The sequence below is a fragment of the Acomys russatus genome, unplaced genomic scaffold (assembly GCF_903995435.1).
Source record: "Acomys russatus unplaced genomic scaffold, mAcoRus1.1, whole genome shotgun sequence".
NCBI classification, from domain to species: domain Eukaryota; kingdom Metazoa; phylum Chordata; class Mammalia; order Rodentia; family Muridae; genus Acomys; species Acomys russatus.
In genome coordinates, this window is record NW_026131644.1 from 1 (window position 1) to 22,291 (window position 22,291).

General features: G+C 41.6%; 1 protein-coding gene and 1 pseudogene across 1 annotated transcript; one reads left to right on the forward strand and one right to left on the reverse strand.

The window, feature by feature from the left end:
- Positions 1 to 6,239: 6,239 nt before the first annotated feature.
- LOC127186349 (melanoma antigen preferentially expressed in tumors-like) lies at positions 6,240 to 7,047 on the reverse strand (the record flags this gene model as incomplete). The annotated part of the gene is made up of 3 exons (XM_051142760.1): positions 6,761 to 7,047; positions 6,434 to 6,440; positions 6,240 to 6,325 (listed from the first exon to the last, which is right to left on the reverse strand). Coding segments are annotated over exons 1-3 (380 nt in total), but the record flags the coding sequence as incomplete, so codon positions are not given.
- Positions 7,048 to 19,492: 12,445 nt separating this feature from the next.
- LOC127186348 (PRAME family member 20-like) lies at positions 19,493 to 22,018 on the forward strand (annotated as a pseudogene).
- Positions 22,019 to 22,291: the final 273 nt, after the last annotated feature.

A 22,291-nucleotide genomic window follows, 5' to 3' on the forward strand; every position in this document is an offset into this window, starting at 1 on the left:
ACATTCCAGCTTCACCTTTTAAGGCAGAGGATATTACCATGGATCTAAACACTTTTAATGGTAGAATGACCCTGTCACAGAGTTCACATATCAAATATTCTGCATATCATTATTTACATTAGGATTTGTAACAGTGGCATAATTGCCTTTGTAAAGTAGGAAGAATACTATGGTTGGGTATTACCACAACTTGTGGAACTATATAAAAGGGTCACAGCATTCAGAGGGTTGAGAACCATTATTCTAATTGATAAAGTTAGCTGTGTTTCCCAGGGCTGTCTTTCACCTCTCCAAAAACTCCTACCTACCTTCCCTTCATACTGCAAGGGATGGTAGACACTGAGCCTACACCACTGAGCCTAGCTGGCATTCACTCCATTCCCCTGTGATTTTTAGCAATGTTCACCAATCTTGCATTCCTGTTTGATTTTATCCACCCCCAGTCTGGGATTCCTCTTGGTCACTTTTATAACTGGTTAAAAAGAGGGGGCAGAGGTGGGCTTGGTGGCACATATCTTTAATACCAGCACTTGGGAGGCAGAGGCAGGTGGATTGCTGTGAGTTTAAGGCCAGTCTGGTCTACAAAGTGAGTTCAGGACAGCCAAGGCTACACAAAGAAACCCGATCTTGAAAACAGAAGAAGAAGAAGAAGAAGAAGAAGAAGAAGAAGAAGAAGAAGAAGAAGAAGAAGAAGAAGAAGAAGAAGAAATGAATAAATAGATGGACATAGGATTGCCAGAAAGAAAAGACAGGGACACTGTGGCCTTTGGGTTGGAGTGGGTGAACATATTTTACTCTTTCACTCCTCTATTCATATTACACACTTGTGTGTGCTTCTCTGTACTCATTGCATATAGTATTTTTCTATGTTTGTTTCATTACAACTATATTACTAATACATTTTCTTTTTGAAGCCTGAGGATGCAGTGCAGAAAATCATGCTAAACATACAGCATACTTGCAAGGAACCACACCCTCATTCTTGTCCCTGGATCACTGAAAAATATCATTATGTGCTAATAAATTAAACAGCATATTTAAAGTATCAACCCTTAAGAGATGAATTACCAGGCCAGCAATGACCATGCACTACTCAATCCTAGCACTCAGGAGACAGACTGGGAAGTCAGCCTGCTCTATAGAGTGAGATCCAGGACAGCCAGGCTCTACATAGAAAATCCACACTCATCATCAAACAAGAGATGTAGCAACCTCAGAACTTGTTAAAGCCTTGTCTACATTGGGTTACACATATTTCCTCCTCTAAAGACTAGTTTATGTTTCTATGCCCCTAGTAATAAAAAAATCTATGTATTTTTATTTAAGTGTGTTAACCAATGTATTTCAGTATAAAGAACAAAAGGACCAATACAATCTGATTGGATTGCCATTCATAGAAATCTACAGAAGCCCATATTTAGAAAATATTTTTTAGCTGTGCATGTTGGTACTTGCCTTTAATCATAGCACTCATGGAAGAAGAAGCAGGCAGATGTCAGTAAATTCAAGGCCAGCCAGTTGTCCTAAGTTAGTTCAGGACAGGCAAGTCTACCCAGGGAAACATTGAATCAATAAACCAAAAACAAACAAACAAGCAAAAACCAAAAAACAAATGTAGAGTTTTTTAAGACAGGTTTTCTTCATGCAGCCCTGGCAGTTCTGGAATTCAGGTTAACTGTGGCCAGACAAAGCCAGGTGTGGTAGCTCATACCCTAAATCCCAGCATTCAGGAAAAAGAGGCAAGGGGGATCTCTTTGAGTTTGAGGCCAACCTATTCTACAATGTGCGTTCCAGGACAGCCAAGGCTATTACACCTCCATGTTCCCTGAGCCTTACATATAGGGATTCATTTCTAGATGTACTAATTGGGGTTGGGCCTCCCATTGTTACTTCTACATTTTTGACGAGTGTGTATTTCTGATGAAGCTACACGAATGAACAGAGAAATAAAAACCCATTTTGTTTAGGGATGAGAGCAACAATTACCTTGGTTACAAGGGTAGGTACTTTGAATGCAATTAGAACTTATACTGGCTTAGAAAAACTTACAGCAACAGGTATTTGCAAATGTTTCTAGAGAAATTCAATTAAGTAGCTGTAGGTCACCCCTGGGATACAAGCATCCTTTTGCACCCTTGGGTCTATGATGACATATCTTGTCCTGCTATGGTGGTTCATAGGTTTCTCAACCAGGTAGGGGTTTTCATTGTTTTTCTCCATAGCAACTAGCATAACACATTCGGACATACATCCTACAGGTCAGTTCCAGCTATATTCCTCACAGTCCTGTGTCAAAAGTGTGGTGTCTCTATCAGGACACCTTACTTTCATGTTCTGGGATGCAGCCAAGGCAAAGGCAATAAGCTATATACTTTAGAATGGTCTCTTAAATTGACTATACATATATTACACAAATATAGACAAACTTTCATATACATAAAATGAAATAAAAGTAAATATATCACTAAAACATGTGCATTTAGGGATAATTTAAGTTCTTTTTCTATTTGGCCTTCTCCTGTCCCATTGATTTAGCTAATACGTCAGGCACAATATTGAAAAGGAGTGACAATAGTGGAAATCTGTCTCTTTTCTTACTTCATTGGAATTGCTTCAATTTTCTCCCCATTTCAGGTGATACTGGGTTTCCCTTATACAGCTTTTATTTTCTTGAAATATGTTCCCTTTCCCCTAATTTTTCTAGGAATTTTATCAAAAAAGGATGGTTCTGGGGCTTGTTAAATGATTATTTCTGAGCCAAGTCTGGTGGCTAAAGCATTTATTCCCAGGACTATGGAGCCATAGGCAGGTAGATCTCTGTAGGACCGAGCCAAGACGGAACTGCAAAGTGAGTCCAAGGCAGCCAGGATTACAACAGAAACCCTGTATTGAAAAAAAACAAAAATGAAACAAAAAAGTTTATTTCTGCTTCTCGTGATATGATTATATGCCTTTGTCATCCAGTCCGTTATGAGCTGTGCTTTGTTTTTACATTTATGGGTCTCCACATGTTGAGTCACCCCTGCATTTCAGTGAAGAAGCCAACCTTTCATAGTGGATAATCTTTGTACATGCCTGCGTTCTGCTTCAAGTATTATAGTAAAGAGTTTGGGTTCCATATTCCTTTAAAATCTTGAAATATCATTTTCTGGTGTTTTTTCTCTTTTTATCTGGTTTTGCTATTACTTTGATGCAGGCTTTGTAGAACTAATTTGGGAGTGGTCCTTCTGTTTATTTTTTTTCTTTCTCTTTCTCCCCACCTTCTCTTATTATTTGTTTGTTTGTTTTATTTTGTTTCCAAATATGGTCTTTTTGTGTATCCTTGTCTGACCTGCATCTCCCTTCCTAGAACAGGCTGTCCTTGGACTCACAAAGACTTCCCTGCCTGTGCCTACTGAATGCTGGAATTAACAGCCTGTACCAATCATAAATTAAGAAGGATGGAGCTGGGCTCGATGGCACAGGCCTTTAATTCCAATACACAAGAAGCAGGGGTAGTGAGGTCTCTGTGAGTTGGAGGCCAAATTGCTTTACAGAGTGAGCTCCAGGAGAGCCAAGGCTACACAGAGGAACCAGGTCTCAAAAAAGAGTAAAATTAGACCCTTGAAAAGCACATCACATTAATCGACAAACTAGCTAGTTAAGTCCATGAAATGATCTGGAGACATGACTCCTTGTTCTCTGTTCCTAGGGTAAGGTCATTACAGTGTTCTTATTACCTCCCCCTGTATATGCTCACAGGGTATCAAGTCTCTTCTCGGTAACCTGCTGTCCTTCCTCTGAGTGCCACCAGGTCTCCCCCTCCAGGGGACATGGTCAAGTGTGAGGCACCAGAGTATGTGAGAAAGTCATATCCCACTCTCCACTCAACTGTGGAGAATGTTCTGACCATTGGCTAGATCTGGGTAGGGGTTTAACGTTTACTGCCTGTATTGTCCTTGGCTGGTGCCTTAGTTTGAGCGGGACCCCCTGGGCCCAATCTGCCTCATAATGTTCTACTTTTAGGTTTCTGGGATCCTCTGGATCCTTCTACTTTGCTATTCTCCCATGCTTCTCTAATCTAGGAGTCCCAATAGGATTGTCCTTCCCTCTGTCCCATGTTCCTAGTAAGTGAAGGCTTTCATGGGACATGCCCCTTGAGCTAGTATGCAGATATAAGTGAGTATATACCATTTGAGTTTTTCTGCTTCTGGGTTAACTCACTCATTATGATCATTTCTACCTCAAGCCATTTGTCCACAAATTTTGGGAAATCCTTGTTTGAATAGCTGAGTAGTATCCATAGTGTATATGTATCAAAGTTACTTTATCCATTCTTCTACTGAGGGACACTTAGACTGTTTCCATGATCTGGCTATTATGAATAAGGCTGGTTGAGCAAATTTTAGGGCTTCCTCAAGACCCAGTTATTCCACTCCTTGGAATATACCCAGAAGATGCTCCAGCACATCATAATTCTAGAGGATCATGGTAGAGCTCTACAGTCAGCATGTTTAGATTGGCCATGCAGTGCATAAGGTTCTTCTGTGCAGCCATGGAGTAGATTTTGTCATAGAAATTGACCCTGGTGAGCTGGGAGCATTGGCTCACAGGAGGCAGGAGAAAACTGAGGTGAGAGTCCTCCAGGCTGCAGTGCTCTAACTCCAGGGTCTGCAGAGTGTCTGCTACATTATCCATGAGGACTTGGAGACCTGTGGGATGGGACATGGGTTACACTATCAAATTGAGGTGCATGTGTTTCAATTGACAAAGACTCTGACTCCATGAAAAGTGCTTCAAATTTGACTGTGAGATGGCAGTGAGTAATAGACAAGGATTCCAATGGGGTCTTCAGGTATCTAGGGAAAGTCAAAACATGGCTCATGTTGTTGGAAGACATTACTAAGTTTGACACTGAATGGGGGAACCACATAAGTAAAGTCCATCTACACTTACACTGAATGTCATCACCGAGGTACAGCATGAAGGTGTCTACTCATATCATTATCTCCTGAGGCATAGCAATATCCGGTGAGAAGGTCTCAGAACACAAATATGCAACACCCCATTCTCCCTGTCAGATGGAGAAATAGATCTTGCCGTATCATGCCAGAGGAAATACACAGAAAGGAACTTCACATAAAGTTTCTGGCAACATCTTGTCTTGTGTTCAACTGTGTTCATCATTTCCTTGTTATCTCAAACAACCTCTATCTTTGATTTCAGTGCTCCATTCTTGAAACTGATGAAACTATACCCCAATGTCACCAGTTCCCATTTATTAAATTCCAACCTGTATTAAAATCATCTTTCCCTCCAGGCAGAATTAGATGCTGACAGAGACATCAATAGAAGAACAAACTGGTTTCTGTTCAGAGACATCTTTGGAAAGAACTCCACTAGGAACCACTGATGTGGGTCCTCCCCAGCTCAGGGACCTCTACTTTGTCTTGTTCCCTTCAACAGTCTTAGTCTTAGAGAGGATCCCAAAGTGGAATACCTAAAGGTCGCTCACTGCATCTGACCCACCCACCGGTGTAGTTGATATACTTGCAATGCAGCTTTCTACACATTTCCTACCCCAGCTCAAACTCTGCTAAAAGAATGGGAACTGAACCAGTGACCTCAGTTCAGAAGGATACAGTGCACACTGAAATAGTATCATGAGTCTCTACATGTAAAATCCACTGTGGCTGGCAAACACAGGTGCCCAATAATGATCAAAGTAGAGGAAAAAGATTGCTGACATAGCAGAAAGGGCTCACAATCATTCCTTACCTGAAAAACTGTTTCATGTGCTCCATGGAAAAGTAGTTGCCATTCATGGAGAGATGCTGGAGACAGTTGAGATGGGAGAACTGAGTAACGAACTTGGAGAGACATTTTCTACTATGTCTGCCTATGCATTTTCAGCCCTTCTGCTGTACAAGTACATGTGACTTAGACAGAATTTGTGAAGAATTGTCATCTGGCCAAAGCAAGGTGCAAAGTGACCCAGGGAGGATAGGTCCTGGGTTATAAAACGTTCCAATTCCTCTATGTTGTGTGGCTTGAAAATGTCCAAGTGCCCCCTGATGATTTCCACAGGGAAGGCACATATTTTCATCTTCAGACAGCACAACTGCACAGTGTCCTTTCTCTGCAAGGCCCACTGCAACAAGTAGCTTTGGTGTTCTTCCAGCTGGAAGTAGAGACGGAGGTCAGTGACCACCATCAAACGCTGCCTCTAAGCATATCTAGGAATGCAAATGGCTACTTACTTCTCCCTCACAGTCTCTACTGAGTGAGCTCCAGCCCATACATCCCAGAAATCCTGGTGCACATTCCTTAAGTCGAGCACTTGAAGCTTTCAGCTTCTGTGAGGGGGAAAAACTGAAATTTCAAAATGTAATTCAAGAACCAACATGGAGGCAGCATGTACCCTACCTTTATAATGTCAGCTCCAACATAGTACTTTACACCTGTAAGGCAGGGACTCTTTTCCTGAGCTACATGGAGACATGTCCTGCTTCCATTCAAGTGGGGGATTGTCTCTTCCACATCTAGTGACTGTAGGAGAAATGGGGAAAGGCTCCTCCTACTAGGGTTACATCTGCTTTGAGATGCACTCCATTCCTGACTGCCATTTATATCAGCTCACAAGTTGAGTAGTAGTTCCACAAACCTCCAAGTCAATGACCTCAGAATCCTCTGTACAGTTTTGCCCCATTCCCCCTGACCTCATCTGTTTCTCACAACTAGCCCAGTGATATCCCTTCTAATATCCTTGGGCCTTGCTTACCTGGGATGAGCCTTCTGCATCAGCAGAATGTCTATGCCATCCAGCTCAGCTTTCAATGTCTCTACTTCAGGTGTCTTCATCAGTACACCCACAGAGAGGCAGGGAATAGGCCAGGCTGCCACCATTGCCTTTAATATCTTTGTATGTCTGCCATCAAAGGCCTCCTTGAACAGTGATGGGAAGAACTCAATGGGCAGGTTCTCCAGAGCAGAGATTTCCAAAGCATCTTTCCTCAGCAGCCCCTGCATGGCCAGCTGCACAAGTGTGGGAGGGTTGATGATGCTCATCCTCATAGACAGTTTTTCATCAGATGGACCTGCTGAAGCCTTGAGGAGACATATTTCAGGCTAAGTTCTGAAAATCCCTATTTATCACACATCACAAGAATGAGAGAAAGAGAGAGAGAGAGAGAGAGAGAGAGAGAGAGAAAGACAGAGAGACAAAGAGAGACAGAGACAGAGACAGAAACAGAGACAGAGTGACAGAGAGAGAAAAAGAGATGGAGACAGACAAACAGAGAGAGATTTTACATGTCAGCCTGGCATGTTGGCAAATTCCTGTAATCCCAGCACTCTGGGAGGCAGAGGAGGTGGTTCACTGTGTCAGCCTGATCTACAACATGAATCCAGGATTGCCAAGGCAACACAGAGAAGTCTCTCTCTCTTAGAGATTGAGTGAGTGAGTGTGTGATTTGTACAGTATTCTGCCTGCATGTGGGCCTACATGCCAGAAAAGGACACCAAATCTCACTATAGTTAGTTATGAGCCACCATGTAGTTTCTGGAAACTGAACAAAAGTCTTTGCAAGGATCCATCCAGGTGTGGTGGCACATGCCTTTAATCCCAGCACTCAGGAGGCAGAGGCAGGCAGATTCATGTGAGTTCAAGGCCAGCCTGTCTACAAACAGAGTCCAGGACAGCCAGAGCTGCAGGAGGAACAAAACAAACAACAAACAAACAAAAACAAAAACCAAGGGCTGGAGAGTTCACTCAGAAGTTAGCAACACTGGCCAGCCTGCTCTACAAAGTGAGTAGGACATCGAAGTCAAAGCAAAGCAATCCCTCTTCTTAAAAACAAAAAATCTAAAAATCAAAACAAGGACCCCAAAATGAAACAAACAAACAAAAAATGCAAACAAGAACAACAACAACAACAAAACAAAGATTTAAAATTTTTTAAATGTCTTCATTGAAGTTTCCTTCATGGGGTTTGTTCCTACTACACATTTGTTCTAACATTCAGTCACATTCCCAGGTCATCCATTTCATTCTCTTAAATTTTATGTAGAGATAAGAATTCTTCATGCAGTCAACTCTACCCTGGACTGTGATCCTTTGTGATCAGTACATGAATTCAAGTTTCCAGCTGTGGCTATTGTATGTTGCCTGGCTCCTAGCTTGCACACACTCATGTGTCTGTGTGTGTGTGTGTGTATGTGTGTGTATGTTAGACATTCATTGTCAAATAGAAGGCTGAAGCAACCACATTCCTATTGCCTTGGTTTCCATCAGCCGGGACCTGGAGTTTTGGGCATTAAATCATCCTCAGAACTCTCTGTAGGCTAAAATTAAGAAAAATATTCAATTCATACAACTGCAAAGCAATACTCTATGAAATATAATTTAAGATAATACAAAGGGATTGAATTAAAAAGAAGGTCCTATGCTGGGCGTGGTGGTACACGCCTTAAAACCCAGCAGTTGGGAGGCAGAGGCAGGCAGATTGCTGTGAGTTTGAGACCAGCCTGGTCCACAAAGTGAGTCCAGGAGAGCCAAGGCTACACAAAGAAACACTGTCCCAAAAAACAAAAACAAACAAAACAAAAAAAAAGAAGAAGATCCTAACTGAAGTTCCAGAATGACCCTAGAAATCTGGACAGAGCTGGATGAATCTAGAGTTCAAGGCCAGCCTTGCCTAGTTGAGACTCTGTCTCTAAAAACTCATGATAACAAAGAAATTAACATGTAAATTCCCATATGATGACTATTTCTCATGAAAATCAAATTATATTAAATCTAAAACTATAGATTTGGAAATGTGACTATAGCTTGATGGAGATAAGGCTACAGCATGCAAGAAGCCTCATTACAGAAGTGAGTTACTTGCCTGCTATCAACACTGGTGACAGAGCTGCTTTTCCCAACAGGATCAAGTTACAACTCTAGGCTCAAGGACTCTGGTGTTCTACTGAACCTCCTCTGAGCCTTTTATGCACATTCTTTCTTGCCCCTCCCTATGTAGCCCCACATACCTTCCTCAAGCTCCTATCTGATCAGCTCAATGAGTCTCTACCCATTTCATATTATTAAAATTTGATTTTTTTACCTACTGTAGGTTGATTGACTCAGACCTTCACATGTGAAATCAAGAACACCAAACTAGAAGTCAAGATTCTGCTGGGCATGGTGGCACTGGACTTTATTCCCAGCACATGGGAAACAAAGGCAGGCACATCTCTGTGAGTTCAAGGGCAGCATGGTCTACTAAGCAGGTTCCAGGACAGATAGGGATGCACATGGAGAGATCCTGTCTGAAAAAACAACAACACACAACAACAGATGAAGAAACAAAACAAAAATAAAAAAGAAAGTCATATTTCCATTGCTTGCTTGCTTGACTAATTTTGTATGTGTATGTACATACACTTACATAGGGTATACTTCACTGTTTGTGGATTTAGTGTCTATATATGTGTTTGTTTCAGTTTGGTTTTATTTGTGTGTGTACTTGAGTAAGTACTGAATTTTGGATCAGCCAAAGGTTACATACAAAGATTTTGTCTCAAAGCAATGACGATGACAACAACAAAACAAAAACCAAACACAAACCAGCCAATCAACGGAATAAACAAATAAATGCACATGAATATGTCACAGATGTGAAAGGGTTGAGCTGGGTGGTGGGTATCTGTAGTTCTAGCTATCATGAAGTTTAGTTGGGACCATGCCTTGAGCAAGAAGTTTGAATCAATCGTATGAAGATGAATACTTTCTCTCAGAGTGTGAAAATCAACAGCAAAGCATAAGAGGAAAGTCAAACAAACATTAAAGGTTTATTAATAAACCTGTGTAACTGAGCATGTGATGCAATCCTTTAATCTCCAGAAGCCAATGCAGAATCTCTGCATTTCAGGCCAGCATGATACACACAGTAACAATAAATTTCCTTAGCCATGCACAAGAGTTCATGCCTTCAACCCCAGTAGTCTGGAGGTTTATCTCTGTGAGGTCCTGCCCCAGTTGGTCTACAGAGAGGTTTCCAGAACATCTGCAATGAGACTGTTGCATGATATTTGATCCCAATGTGGTCCCTGTGGCTGTGAACTGTAAGAAACTGCCTTTGATTCCACTGTGATTCCTGAGATTGTGAACTGTAAAAATATGTCTTTTGTTTGGAGTAGTTGAGCCCTAACACACACATTTATATAAGACCAGTTTGTACACAGGATTTCATTTATTTTTTATTTTTTATTTTTTGAGACAGGGTTTCTCTATGTTATCTTGACTGTCCTGGACTTGCTTTGTAGACCAGGCTGGCCTTAAACTCATAGCGATCTGCTTGCCTCTGCCTCCCAAGTGCTGGGATTAAAGGTGTGCACCACCACACCTGGCATACACAGGATTTTAAAAAGTTAATGCTAGGATTAAAGACAGATGCTTCCCAAGTGATGGGATTAAACTGTGAACCACCACACCCAACTCACTGTAACTGTAGGCTTACAAACCTTCCTACCTATGCAATCAAAATGCTGGGATTACAGGTGTGTGACTCTTCACCGGGCTTAATATTTCAAATCTCTAACTGTTTTCATTACCAAACAAGAAAACTATCCTTTTATTTAAGAGGAAAATTTAGTCTTGTATGTTAGTCTGAACTGAATGACCAAGATGTCTGATGACCTGTTACCTATCTTCATGAGATCAGTACCTATCTTTAAGGATCAGAGGAGCTTTAGCAGAACATCAGATCCCTGAGCCTGGAGTTGCTGCCTGATTCAGCTGAGACTAGGAGCCCTGTCACCATGTCACCAGTGTTCATATCATGTAAGTCACTCACCTCCATCAGGAGGTTTCTTGTATGCTGGGCTACCCTTATCATCATCAAGATCCAGTTACATTTCCAATTTAGAATATTTATTATTGGTGCAATTTGGTTTTAATGAGAAATGGTCATTTACATGGGAATTTACATGTTAGACTTTTTTGTTCTCTTGAGTTTTTAGAGATAGGGTATGAATTAAGCTAGTCTGGCCTTGAACTATAGATCCTTCCACTCTTTCCAGGTTTCTAGTTTCATTCTGGAATTCCAGTTAGTGTATTCTTTCTAATTTAGTGCATACACAACTGGTGTTCTGCTCAGGAGCTGTCTCCTGTGCCACTGTGTTTAATCCTATTCTCCACTTTCTCTTCAGAAGGTCCAGTGTATATGGTTTTACACTGAGGTCTTTGATCCATTTGAACTTTTTTTTTGATGCGATAGAGTACATAAAAGTGGCACAAACATTGTGAGATAAGCTAAGCAATGACTGGTCCAATTTGAGACCCATGTCAGGAGAAGAAGCTGACACTGCATGGAGGACTAGAAATCAGAGGCCAGATGGCCCAGAGACCTAGAATAGGGCCATGAATGATCAGATTCTGTCCCTGCCAAGGGCTCTGTTGTCTGCTTTTTGATCACTTCCCCCTTGTGGGGTGCATTACCAGGCCAAAGAGGAAGAGGATGCAGGTATTCCTGGTTAGAGATGGCAGGCTGGGGTCAATTAATGCAGGGGAAGGGTTTCTCTTCTCTGAGGAGGAGGGGATGGACTTCAGAGGGGAAAGAGGGAATGAGGGTAGGACTAGGAGGAGACTAGGGTGTGGGCTATGATTGATATGTAAAGTGAATACATTTGAAAGTAGATTTAAATTTAAAAATAGAAAAATGGTGAAGAGAAGTATTCCTTAAGTGTGCTAAACCTGTCATTAAAAATGCAAACATTAAAAAAATAGAACTACAGGCTTAAAAGAGGAGAATAATTCATTTTTCTGGGACAATTTATCCTGTCCATAGTGGTATTCTCAAAAAAGTGTATACAATCAACACCAAAGGGACACAGTAGGATGTGTGTGTGTGTGTGTGTGTGTGTGTGTGTGTGTGTATGTGTGTAACTTTGTTACTATACAGTAGATCCTGAGGCTGAAAGGAAATGGAGGGGATATAAAACAGTTGTTGAGAAGATGGGGAGTAAATGATATAAAACAATGCTTATGAAATTCTAAAACAGAGTTTTGGTTTTGTTTTTGTTTTAAAGAAACTGAACTAACTAACACTTTTCTTTTCACACTAAGAATCACATGCCGCAAAGCATGGTGGTGTAACTTTGGTCCCAAGGATACATATTTTGGAAGAAGGGAACACTTCCCACGTGTTTTTGACTTTTGTGTTTGTGTTGTGTTTGTGTTTGGAGACAGGGCCTTACTATGTAACTCTGGCTGTCTTGGAAGTCATAATGTAGATGAGGCTGGCTACCAACTCACAGAGATTTGCCTGTCTATTCTTCCCAAGTGTTGGGATTAAAAACATGCCCCAACTTTCTGGCATGGTTTGATTTCTAATTACTGGTGGCTAGGCTGTTTGCTATGGTGTACTGTTGGAGGTCAGAGAAAATCATTCAGGTGACTGTTCTCAACCTGGGTTCCTGAAATCAAATTGGGGTCTTCAGTCTTGGAGCAAGTGCATTTAACTGTGAAGCCTTCTTGATGTCACTGGGTAAGGGAGAGCTAAAAGCCCCTTTGACACACTGAGGTTTCTACTGGTTTTTTCAAGAAAGACACCAGTGTTTTCTGCATGGAATTTGGTGTTGTTATTTGACAGATTCTAACTGTATGGAGAAAGCTGACCTGTGAGCTCTACCTGAGTTTTCATTTGGAGTGCTAAGACCACAGGCTGAGATTGTTCAGGTGTTTTAATAAGACTCCCCTGACTACCTTCCACCCCCAGTCAGGGTCTCATGTTGCAGTGTATTAGATCCCATTGTGATCCCGGAGATTGTGAACTGGAAAAACATGTCTTTTCTTTGGTGTAGTTGAGCCCTAATATACACATTTCATCCAAATTTGGAAGATGGATGTGTTTCATTTTGAAGTGTAGGGACAACTAGAATATGTGCATCATGCTATAGATACATTTTTGGGATTTTAATGGACAACTACTTTAAGTTCTCAGAGAAGGCCGATTCTGTAATTACACTTTTATTAGAATTTATGCCTATTAAGGGGATACCTGTAAAAATTAGGACTGACAGTACTTCAGTATATGTCTCTAGTAACATGAAACAGCTTTTTGTGTTTTACAACCAAAAGTATACTATAGGTATACCACACAATTCTACAGGACAAGTGGCCAATACACAGAAAGGGTAATACAGACCTCCAAAGACAGATTATACAGTGCTTTATCAATTAAAAAATTTTTTTTGTCTTTGAAGACATGGTTTCTCTGTGTAGTCTTGCTGACTGAGACTCACTTTATAGACCAGGCTGGCCTTGAACTCATAGCAATCTACCTGCCTCTGCTTCCTGAATGCTGGGATTAAAGGCATGTGTAACCACACCCAGCAAATTTTAAAATGCTAATGGAAAAGTATCAACAACTCGAGAAAGGCATTAGATAATAGGAAAAAAAAAGCCCTGCTGAACTATTTCAGCCTGTATAATGTAAAGATCTGCTGACCTCAGAAGGGAAAGCAGGTTGTGTGTTACTTTGTGTAAGAGGCTTTGTCTTTGTTTCCACAGGAAAAGAAAAGCCATGGATCTCCTAAAGAGAGGTAATAGGGTAATAGCTCACCAGACAGTTTTATCATTCAGTTCAAAGTAACATATAAGACTGGTTTTCCTCTTAATAAAAGAAGACTTTTCTTTGTTGTCATTGTTTGTTTATTTGGTTGGTTTGTTTTTTCCAAGATAGGGTCTCTCTGAACTTACCAACACTTTTCTTTTCACACTAAGAATCACATGCCACAAAGAATAGTGATTTAAGTTTGATCACAAGGACACATATTTTGAAAGAAGAGAACACTTTCCCACATGTAATTTGACTTTTGTGTGTTTGTGTTTGTGTTTGGAGACAGAGCCTTACTATGTAGGTCTGGCTGTCTTGGAAGTCATAATGTAGATAAGGCTGGCCACCAACTCACAGAGATTTGCCTGGATATGCTTCCCAGTCTTGGGATTAAAAACATGCACCAACTTTCTGGCATGGTTTGATTTCTAATTACTGGTGGGAAGGCTATTTGCCATGGTGTACTGTTGGAGGTCAGAGAAAACGATTTAGGTGATTGTTCTCCACCTGGGTTCCTGAAATCAAATTGGGGTCTTCAGGCTTGGAGCAAGTGTATTTAACTGTGAAGCCTTCTTGATGTCACTGGGTAAGGGAGAGCTAAAAGCCCCTTTGACACACTGAAGTTTCTACTGTTTTTTTCAAGAAAGGCACCAGTGTTTTCTGCATGGAATTTGGTGTTGTTATTTGACAGATTCTAACTGTATGGAGAAAGCTGACCTGTGAGCTCTACCCAAGTTTTCATTTGGAGTGCTAAGACCACAGGCCGAGATTGTTCAGGTGTTTTAATAAGACTCCCCTGCCTACCCTCCACCCCCAGTCAGGGTCTCATGTTGCAGGTATTAGATCCCACTGTGATCTCGGAGATTGTGAACTGTAAAAACATGTCTTTTCTTGGTGTAGTTGAGCCCTAACATACACACTTAATCCAAATTCGGAAGAGTAGGGACAACTAGAGCATGTGCTTCATGCTATAGGTACATATTTGGGATTTTAATGGGCAACTACTTTAAGTTCAGAGAAGGCTGATTCTGTAATTACATCTCTAGTAACAGAAACAGCTTTTTTGCATCTTATAACTAAAAGCATATTATAGGTATACCACACGTTCCTACAGGACAAGTGGTCAATAAACAGAGAGGGTAATATGCTTTTTTTTTTTTTTTTTTTTTTTTTGTTTGTTTTTTTTTTTCGAGACACGGTTTCTCTGTGTAGCCTTGGCCATCCGAGACTCGCTTTATACACCAGTCTGGCCTTGAACTCACAGCAATCCACCTGCCTCTCCTTCCTGTGTGCTGGGATTAAAGGCATGTGCAATCACACCCCAATTTCTAAAATGCTAATGAAAGAGGAACAATAGGTTCAGAAAGACATTGGATAATACAAAACAACAACAACACAACAAAAAAAAAAAACAAACCCTGCTGAAATAATTCAGTCTGTATATTTTAAAGATCTGTTACCTCAAAGGGAAAGCAGGTTGTGTGTTACTTTCTGTAAGAGGCTTTGTTTAGTTTCCACAGGAAAAGAAAAGCCATAGTTCTCCTAAAGAGAGGTAATAGGGTAAGAGTTCACCAGACAGTTTAATCATTCAGTTCAAAGTAACATATAAGACTGGTTTTCTTCTTTAAAAAAAAGGAGACTTTTCTTTTGTTGTGGTTGGTTGGTTGGTTGGTTGGTTGGTTGGTTGTTGGTTGGTTCATTGATTGGTTTGGTGTTTCCAAGACAGGGTCTCTCCGTGTAGTCTTGACTGCCTCAAACTTGCTTTGTAGACCAGACTGGCCTCTAACTCACAGATTCTGCCTTCCTCTGCCTCCCAAGTGATAGGATTAAGTGTTTGTGTGTGTGTTGTGTGTGTGTGTGTGTGTGTGACTATGCCTGGCAAAAAGAAGAGATTTATTGTTTGGTATTAAAAACACACTTAAGAGATTTGAAGCAGGGCACAATGGTGCACACCTGTAATCCCAGCTCTCAGTTTGCAGATGTGAGGGGATCTCTGTGAGTTCAAAGAAAGCCTGCTCTACCAAGCAAATCTTATAAAATCAAGGCTACATACACAGAGAGAACTTTTGTTGAGAAATGAGAGGGAGGGGTTTGAAGTGTTTTAAGTAAGTTTAGAGGGCTGTTACAGTTCGAACTTCTTTCCTAAATCTCTACAGATTTGAGTGGTTGGAGCTAAGACAAAAAATTAGAGCAGGGCAGTGACAGGCCATGTCTTTAATCCTAGCAGACACAGACAGATCCCTACAATTTAGTAGTTTTCTAATCGTACAGATACAAGGAAGAGGGCTTTGGTTGTTCCCACCTTTAATCCCAACACTTGGGAAGCATCTGTCTTTAATCCTGTGGTTAACTTTAGTAAATCCTGTCTTAGAGGAAAGGGTGTGTTAGGGCTCAACCATGCCAAACAAAAGACAGATAATCTCAGGATCACATAGGAATCAAATACAGTTTTTTATAGTTCACAATCTCAGGTATCACATTGGGATCAAATATGTTGCAACAGTCCCACTGTATGGCTCTGGCTGCCCTGGAAAATGCTGTCTGTAGAGCTGCCTGGGCCAGACCCCAAAGAGATCTATTATGCCCAGATAAAGAAAATTGTTTCTCATTGTGTGGATCAGCCTCAGAGATTAATTAAATCCATTGTGTGGATTAAACTCAGAGATCCTGCCGTTGTTTATGGAGATCAAAGGTGTGCAAGACCTTTTGTTTGATTTTATCATATCATGCTTTCCTGTTGATTTCACACTTTGAGAGAAAGTATCCATCTTGATCATGATGTTTTGAAACACCCTGCTCAAGACATGGTTCCATTAAACTTCTTGATATGTAGAACCACAAATACCTACCACCCACCTCAACCTTCTCACATCTGAGACATATTCATGTGGAATTTTGTATGTTTTCTGTTTCATTTTTATTTCATTGTTGTTGTCTTGGGACAACAATCTCACTATTTATCCATAACAAAAGCCCACACTGAAAGAAATATAATACAGACACCAAAATCACAAACACAAATATAGCATATATAAATAATTTTACCTGGATACATACAAAATGGGTCAACCTTGTACCAATGGAAACTTGACTTTCCTTTTGTTATTGGTTTTGTTTGTGTGTTCATTTCTTGCTTTTTCCAGACAGGGTTTCTCTGTGTGTGTCCCTGGATGTCCTGGAACTTGCTTTGTAGGCTAGGCTGTTTTTGAACTCACAGAGATGTGACTGCCTTTCTCTCTCAATTGCTGGCATTAAAGTGCCACCATGTCCAGCAGAATCTTGACTTTCTTCTTCAGTGTTTTTGATTCCACACACTAAGGTCTGAGTCAATCAACCTACAGTAGGAAAACTCAATCTTAATTGGATTAAATGGGTGGAGACTCATTGGATCAATCGGATAGAATCTGTGGAAGGAAGGTGGGGCCATATGGGGAGGGGCAATGTGGAAGGTGTATAAAAGGCTCAGAGGACCAGAAGATCACATTCCCTGAGCTTGGAGTTGCTGCCTGACCCTGCTAGGTATAGGAGTTCATATCAGGTAAGTCACTCGCCTCCACCAGGAGGCTTATTGCATGTTGTGCTAGACGTATCACCATCAAGAGCCAGTTACAATTCCAATTTAGAATTTTTAATGTGTGTATACTTGGCTTTAATGAGAAATTGTCATTATATGGGACTGTACATGTTAGTTTTTTTGTTTCTTGTGTTTTCAGAGACAGGGTTTCAACTAAGCAAGGCTGGCCTTGAACTCTAGATCCTTCTGGCTCTGCCCAGGTTTCTATGCTCATTTTAGAATTTCAGTTAGGATCTTTTTTCTAATTTAATCCTTTTACAGTATCTTAAATCATGTTTCACAGAGTATGGTTTTTCAGTTGTGGGAACTCAAATTTTCTCTTAATTGTAGCCTACAGTTTTGGGGATGGCTTTATGCCAGAGCCACCAGTCACAGCTGATCATGAGACCAAGGCAGCAGGAATGGAGTTACTTCAACCTTGACTACTTATTCAATATTGTCTAAGATCTCCCTCTCTGTCTCTGTCTCTCTGTCTTTCTCTCTGTCTCTGTCTCTCTGTCTCTCTGTCTCTCTGTCTCTCTGTCTCTCTCTCTCTCTCTCTCTCTCTCTCTCTTCTCTCTCTCTCTCTCTCTCTCCTCTCTCTCTCCTCTCTCCTCTCTCTCTCCTCTCTCTCCTCTCGTCTCTCTCTCTCTCTCTCTCTCTCTCTCTCTCCTCCTACAAGCAGAAGCCAGATAGCTTATACCAACCACACCTGGAAACTCAAATTAATGATCACATTTTGGCCTTGACTAGACTGCATGAAGTAACCTTGTTTCTATGAAAGTTAAACAAAATGAAACAGATGACTTGGGAATGTGACTAAATGTTAGAACACTTGCAGTGTGGACCCATGTCACTATACAATTGTAATGAAGACATTTATAATCTTTTTTAGGGGTAATGTATTGAGAAAGGTTAGTCTACTTAGTGTTGGCTGTTATGGTCTCACTTTGTAGACCAGAATGGCCTTGATCTCAAATTGATCCACCTGCCTCTGCTGCTTCCTGTGTGCTGGGATTAAATCACACACACCATGCCCAGTCTCTTTTGCTTTCTTAAAACAAGGGTTTTCTGTGTTACCTTGTCTATCCTGGGCTCACTTTGTAGATCAGGCTGGCCTGAACACATATAGATCCACCTTCACTGCTTTCCAGAATGCAGGGACTACAATCATGCACTACTGTGCTCAGCTGACATAGAAATATTTTGCTTGATTTCCCCTAACCTACTAGCCTGAAATAAACTATATAGATTAGATTGACCCAGAATTCTCGTGATTCTTGTACCCAAGAGCTGGGTTAATTGGTTACTGCTAGCTGGTAGCATTTATGCAATATTTTAAAGCCCCTGTATTAGCAATGAATGGTGGGAAAAAGATAATCCCAATGCTCCTCTTCACACGCATAACATGGGGAGTTGCCACAAGCATGGGTTATATATAAGATCCACTTATGATTAGAAGGTAGCCAATTTCACTCAAGACTCCTTTGATAACACCAACCACAAATGTAAAAGTTTAAAAAATAAAACCAAACAAACTTAGGAATTGATGTTTTTTTGTTTGTTTTTTTTGTTTGTTTTTTTTTTTTTGTTTTGGTTATCATTTCTTTTTTTCTTCTGAAGCCCAATTCAACATGGGGAATCCTCCTTGTAGCTCAGGACACTTTGGCTTCTTATCCAAGACTCACATTTTGCAGGTGCTATAACTTCACAGCTTGGATCCAGTTGCTTTTTGGGAAAGTTGCATGTCTCACTGAGGTTTGCATTTCAGATATGGTCTGACTGGGTGGCCAGGTGGCCTTAGTTTATGGACATTTTACCGTATTCCCCAAATTAATACAATATAGCCCAGTGCTCCCTCACTGGTCTCTTAAAGGAACAGAAGGCAGTGCGTGCTGACAGGTGTCTTACATATTTCCTCAGTCTTCCCAGGATGTATCAGTATATTGAAAGAACAAAGCATAAAGGTTGGGCATGTCTCAGCACAGAGTACATTTTGAGGGCCTGGAAAGTTGTTCAGTGTCTTTTCCTGTACCAAGGGGCTGGTCAAACTATATGTCCTGAATAACCCTTCTGAGTAGGCATGAGATTCAGAGGAGCAGAGGTGGGTTCCTAGTTGGACAGTCCATCATTATTTTTGCATATGTAGAATCTTACAAGAGAGAATACATGAGAAGATCGATGGACGTTTGGCTTTGAGGTGAGCAGACTGGATGATTGGGCATTCTGAGTTTTCCACTATTGCCATAGCATGGACTCTAGTCCTTTAGAGAATATGATATGTGACAAATAGAAAATTCCATATAGTAGCCTGAAACTAATGTTTCAAACAGGTCCCTCTGACAGAACATCTATCAGGATGAGCGTGCACAACCCTCTCACACTCCTGCAGCTGGCCGTGCAGGGCTGCTGAGGAATGATGCCTTGTCCATCTCTGCTCTGGAGAACCTGCCTTTGAGCTCTTCCCACCGCTGTTCAAGCAGGCCTTCGATGGCAGACACACAAGATATTGAAGGCAATGGTGGCCGCCTGGCCCTTTCCCTGCCTTCCAGTGGGGGTACTGATGAATTCTCCTGAAGTGGAGACCTTGCAAGCTGTGGGATGGCATAGACATTCTGCTGATGAAGAAGGCTCATCCCAGGTAAGCAAGGCCCAAAGAGGTTAGAAGGCAAGACACAGGTGATATCAGGGTGAATGGAGTCGAACTGGGCAGAGTATTCTGATGTCCTAGGCTTGAAGGTCTGTGGAACTACTGCTCAAGTTGAGAGCTGATATAATGACAGTCAGGAAGGGAGGACAGTTCAGAGTATATGTACCCCAAGTAGGATGAGGCTTTCCCTGTCTCTTTGATATGGAAGAGACCAGCCCAGACACTAAATGGAGGGAAGCAGACATGTCTGAAGATGTGTCTCAGACAAATAGTCCTTTCCTGGCAGGTGTGAGGGGCTATGTTGGAACTGACTTATTGTGGTAGAAACTGCGTCCATGTTGGTTACTGGTTTACAATAAAACTTCACATTTCCCCTCACAGACGTTGTAAGCTTCAAGTGCTCGAATTAAGGAAAGTGCACCAGAATTTCTGGCATGTATGGGCTGGAAGAGAAGATGGAGCCGGGTCAGCAGAGAAAGGAAGCAAGAAGCAAGTAGTAAAACACCTTCCTAGAAATTCCCAGAAGCAGCCTTTGAAGTTGGTCACTGACCTCAGCCTGTGCAACCAGCTGGAAGGACACCAAAAGTGCTTGTTGCAGTGGGCCCAGAAGAGAAAGGGCTCTGTGCAGATGTGCTGTCTTAAGATGCAGATCTGTGACTCCCCTGCAGAGATGGTCAGGGAAGTCTTGGACATTTTCAAGCCACACTACATTGAGGAATTGGAATACTTATATACCACGTCCTGCCCTTTCCTCGGTGGCTTTGCACCTTACCTTGGCCTGATGAGAAATCTCCGCACATTGCATCTTAGTCTTGCCTATGTGAACACAGATAGGGTACCCATAGAGAAGTGTCTTAACAAGTTCCTCACTCAGTTCTCCAAGCTCAACTGCCTCCAGCATCTCTACATGAACGGCATCAACCTTTTCACTGACCACATGAAACAGTTGTGCAGGTAAGGAAGGATGGTGAGCTGTTTCTGCCATGTCAAGAAACCTTTTCTTTTGAGCATTAGTGGGCACCTGAATTGTGCCAGTTAATAATCATTATAGTATGTAAGTGTGTATTGTTTCCATGTGTTTATTGATTTTGTATTTTCGAACATGACTACTCTGTGTAGTGTTGGATGTCCTGGACTCGCTTTGTAGACCAGGCTGACCTCAAACTCACAGCAATTTTCCTGCCTCCTTGTGCGCAGTGCTGGCACTGAAGATGTGTACCACAACACCTAGTGATTGTTTCCTTCTTATTTGAACTCATTCTTTCAGTTCCCATTCATTTAGCAGAGTCTGAGCTGGAGTAGGAGATGGGTCCATAGCTGCATTACAAATATGTCAACTGCACAAGTGGGTCAGATGCACTGAGTGATGTTTGGGTATTCCTCTTTTGATCCCATCTAAGATGATGAAGGGGAAAGGACAGAGCAGAGGGCCCTGAGCTGGGGAGGACCCACATCTGTGCTTCCTATTGGAGGTCTTTACACTGATCTCTGTAAACAGAAACCAGATTTTGCCTTGCCAATGTCTCTCTCAGCCTTTGATTTCCCTTGGAGAGAAGGATGATTTAAATGCAGGTTGGGACAGTCCCATATGGTTTCCTCAGTTCCAAGGGTTGGGCACTGATATCCTGGATACAGGTTGTTCTAGATAACAAGAAGCATGACTCTGGTGGACACATGCCATGATCTTTCTGTTATCTCTTTCTGGCAATGCCTTCCTGGAAAGATTAGGCAAGACGTAGTTGTGTGTTTACAGAATGATTGGCAGTTGTAGATGTGTGATTTTGAAAAAATTATTTATTATGATATATACAGTGCTCTGCCTACATTTATACCTGCAGGCCTGAAGAGGGCATTAGGTCACTTTATACATGGTATGAGCCACCACGTGGTTGCTGGGCATTGAACTTAGGACCTCTGGAAGAGCAGTCAGTGCTCTTGACCTCTGAGCCATCTCTCCAGTCCTAGATGTGTGTTCTAAATCATCACACTTTATAGTGTTATGCCCCAGAAACCAGTAATATGAGCAGACACGTACAATCTCTTTATCCAGTGCTCACATTCAGCATACGCATAGACTTACTGTGCATATGTGATGCCATATTTCCCATTGTCAACCTTACTGATATCCTCCCACACCATGAGCCAGAACTAATTTCTTCTTCTTTCCACAGATGCCTGAAGACCCAGTTTGAGTCCTTGTCTATGATCCTCGCTGTCTCTCACAGTCAGATTTGAAATACTTGTCACGATGTCAGAGTCCTGTCAACTGAAACACCTGGAATTCAGTGGTATTTTGTTATCCACGTCCCATCCCACAGGTCTCCGACTTCTCCTTGAGAATGTAGCAGACACTCTGCAGACCCTGGAGTTAGACAACTGCAGCCTGGGGACTCTCACCTCAGTGTCCTGCTGCCTGCCCTGAGCCAGTGCTCCCAGCTCACTAGAGTCAATTTCTATGACAATCTCCTCTCCAGTGCTGCTCTGAAGGACCTTCTGCAATGCATGGCC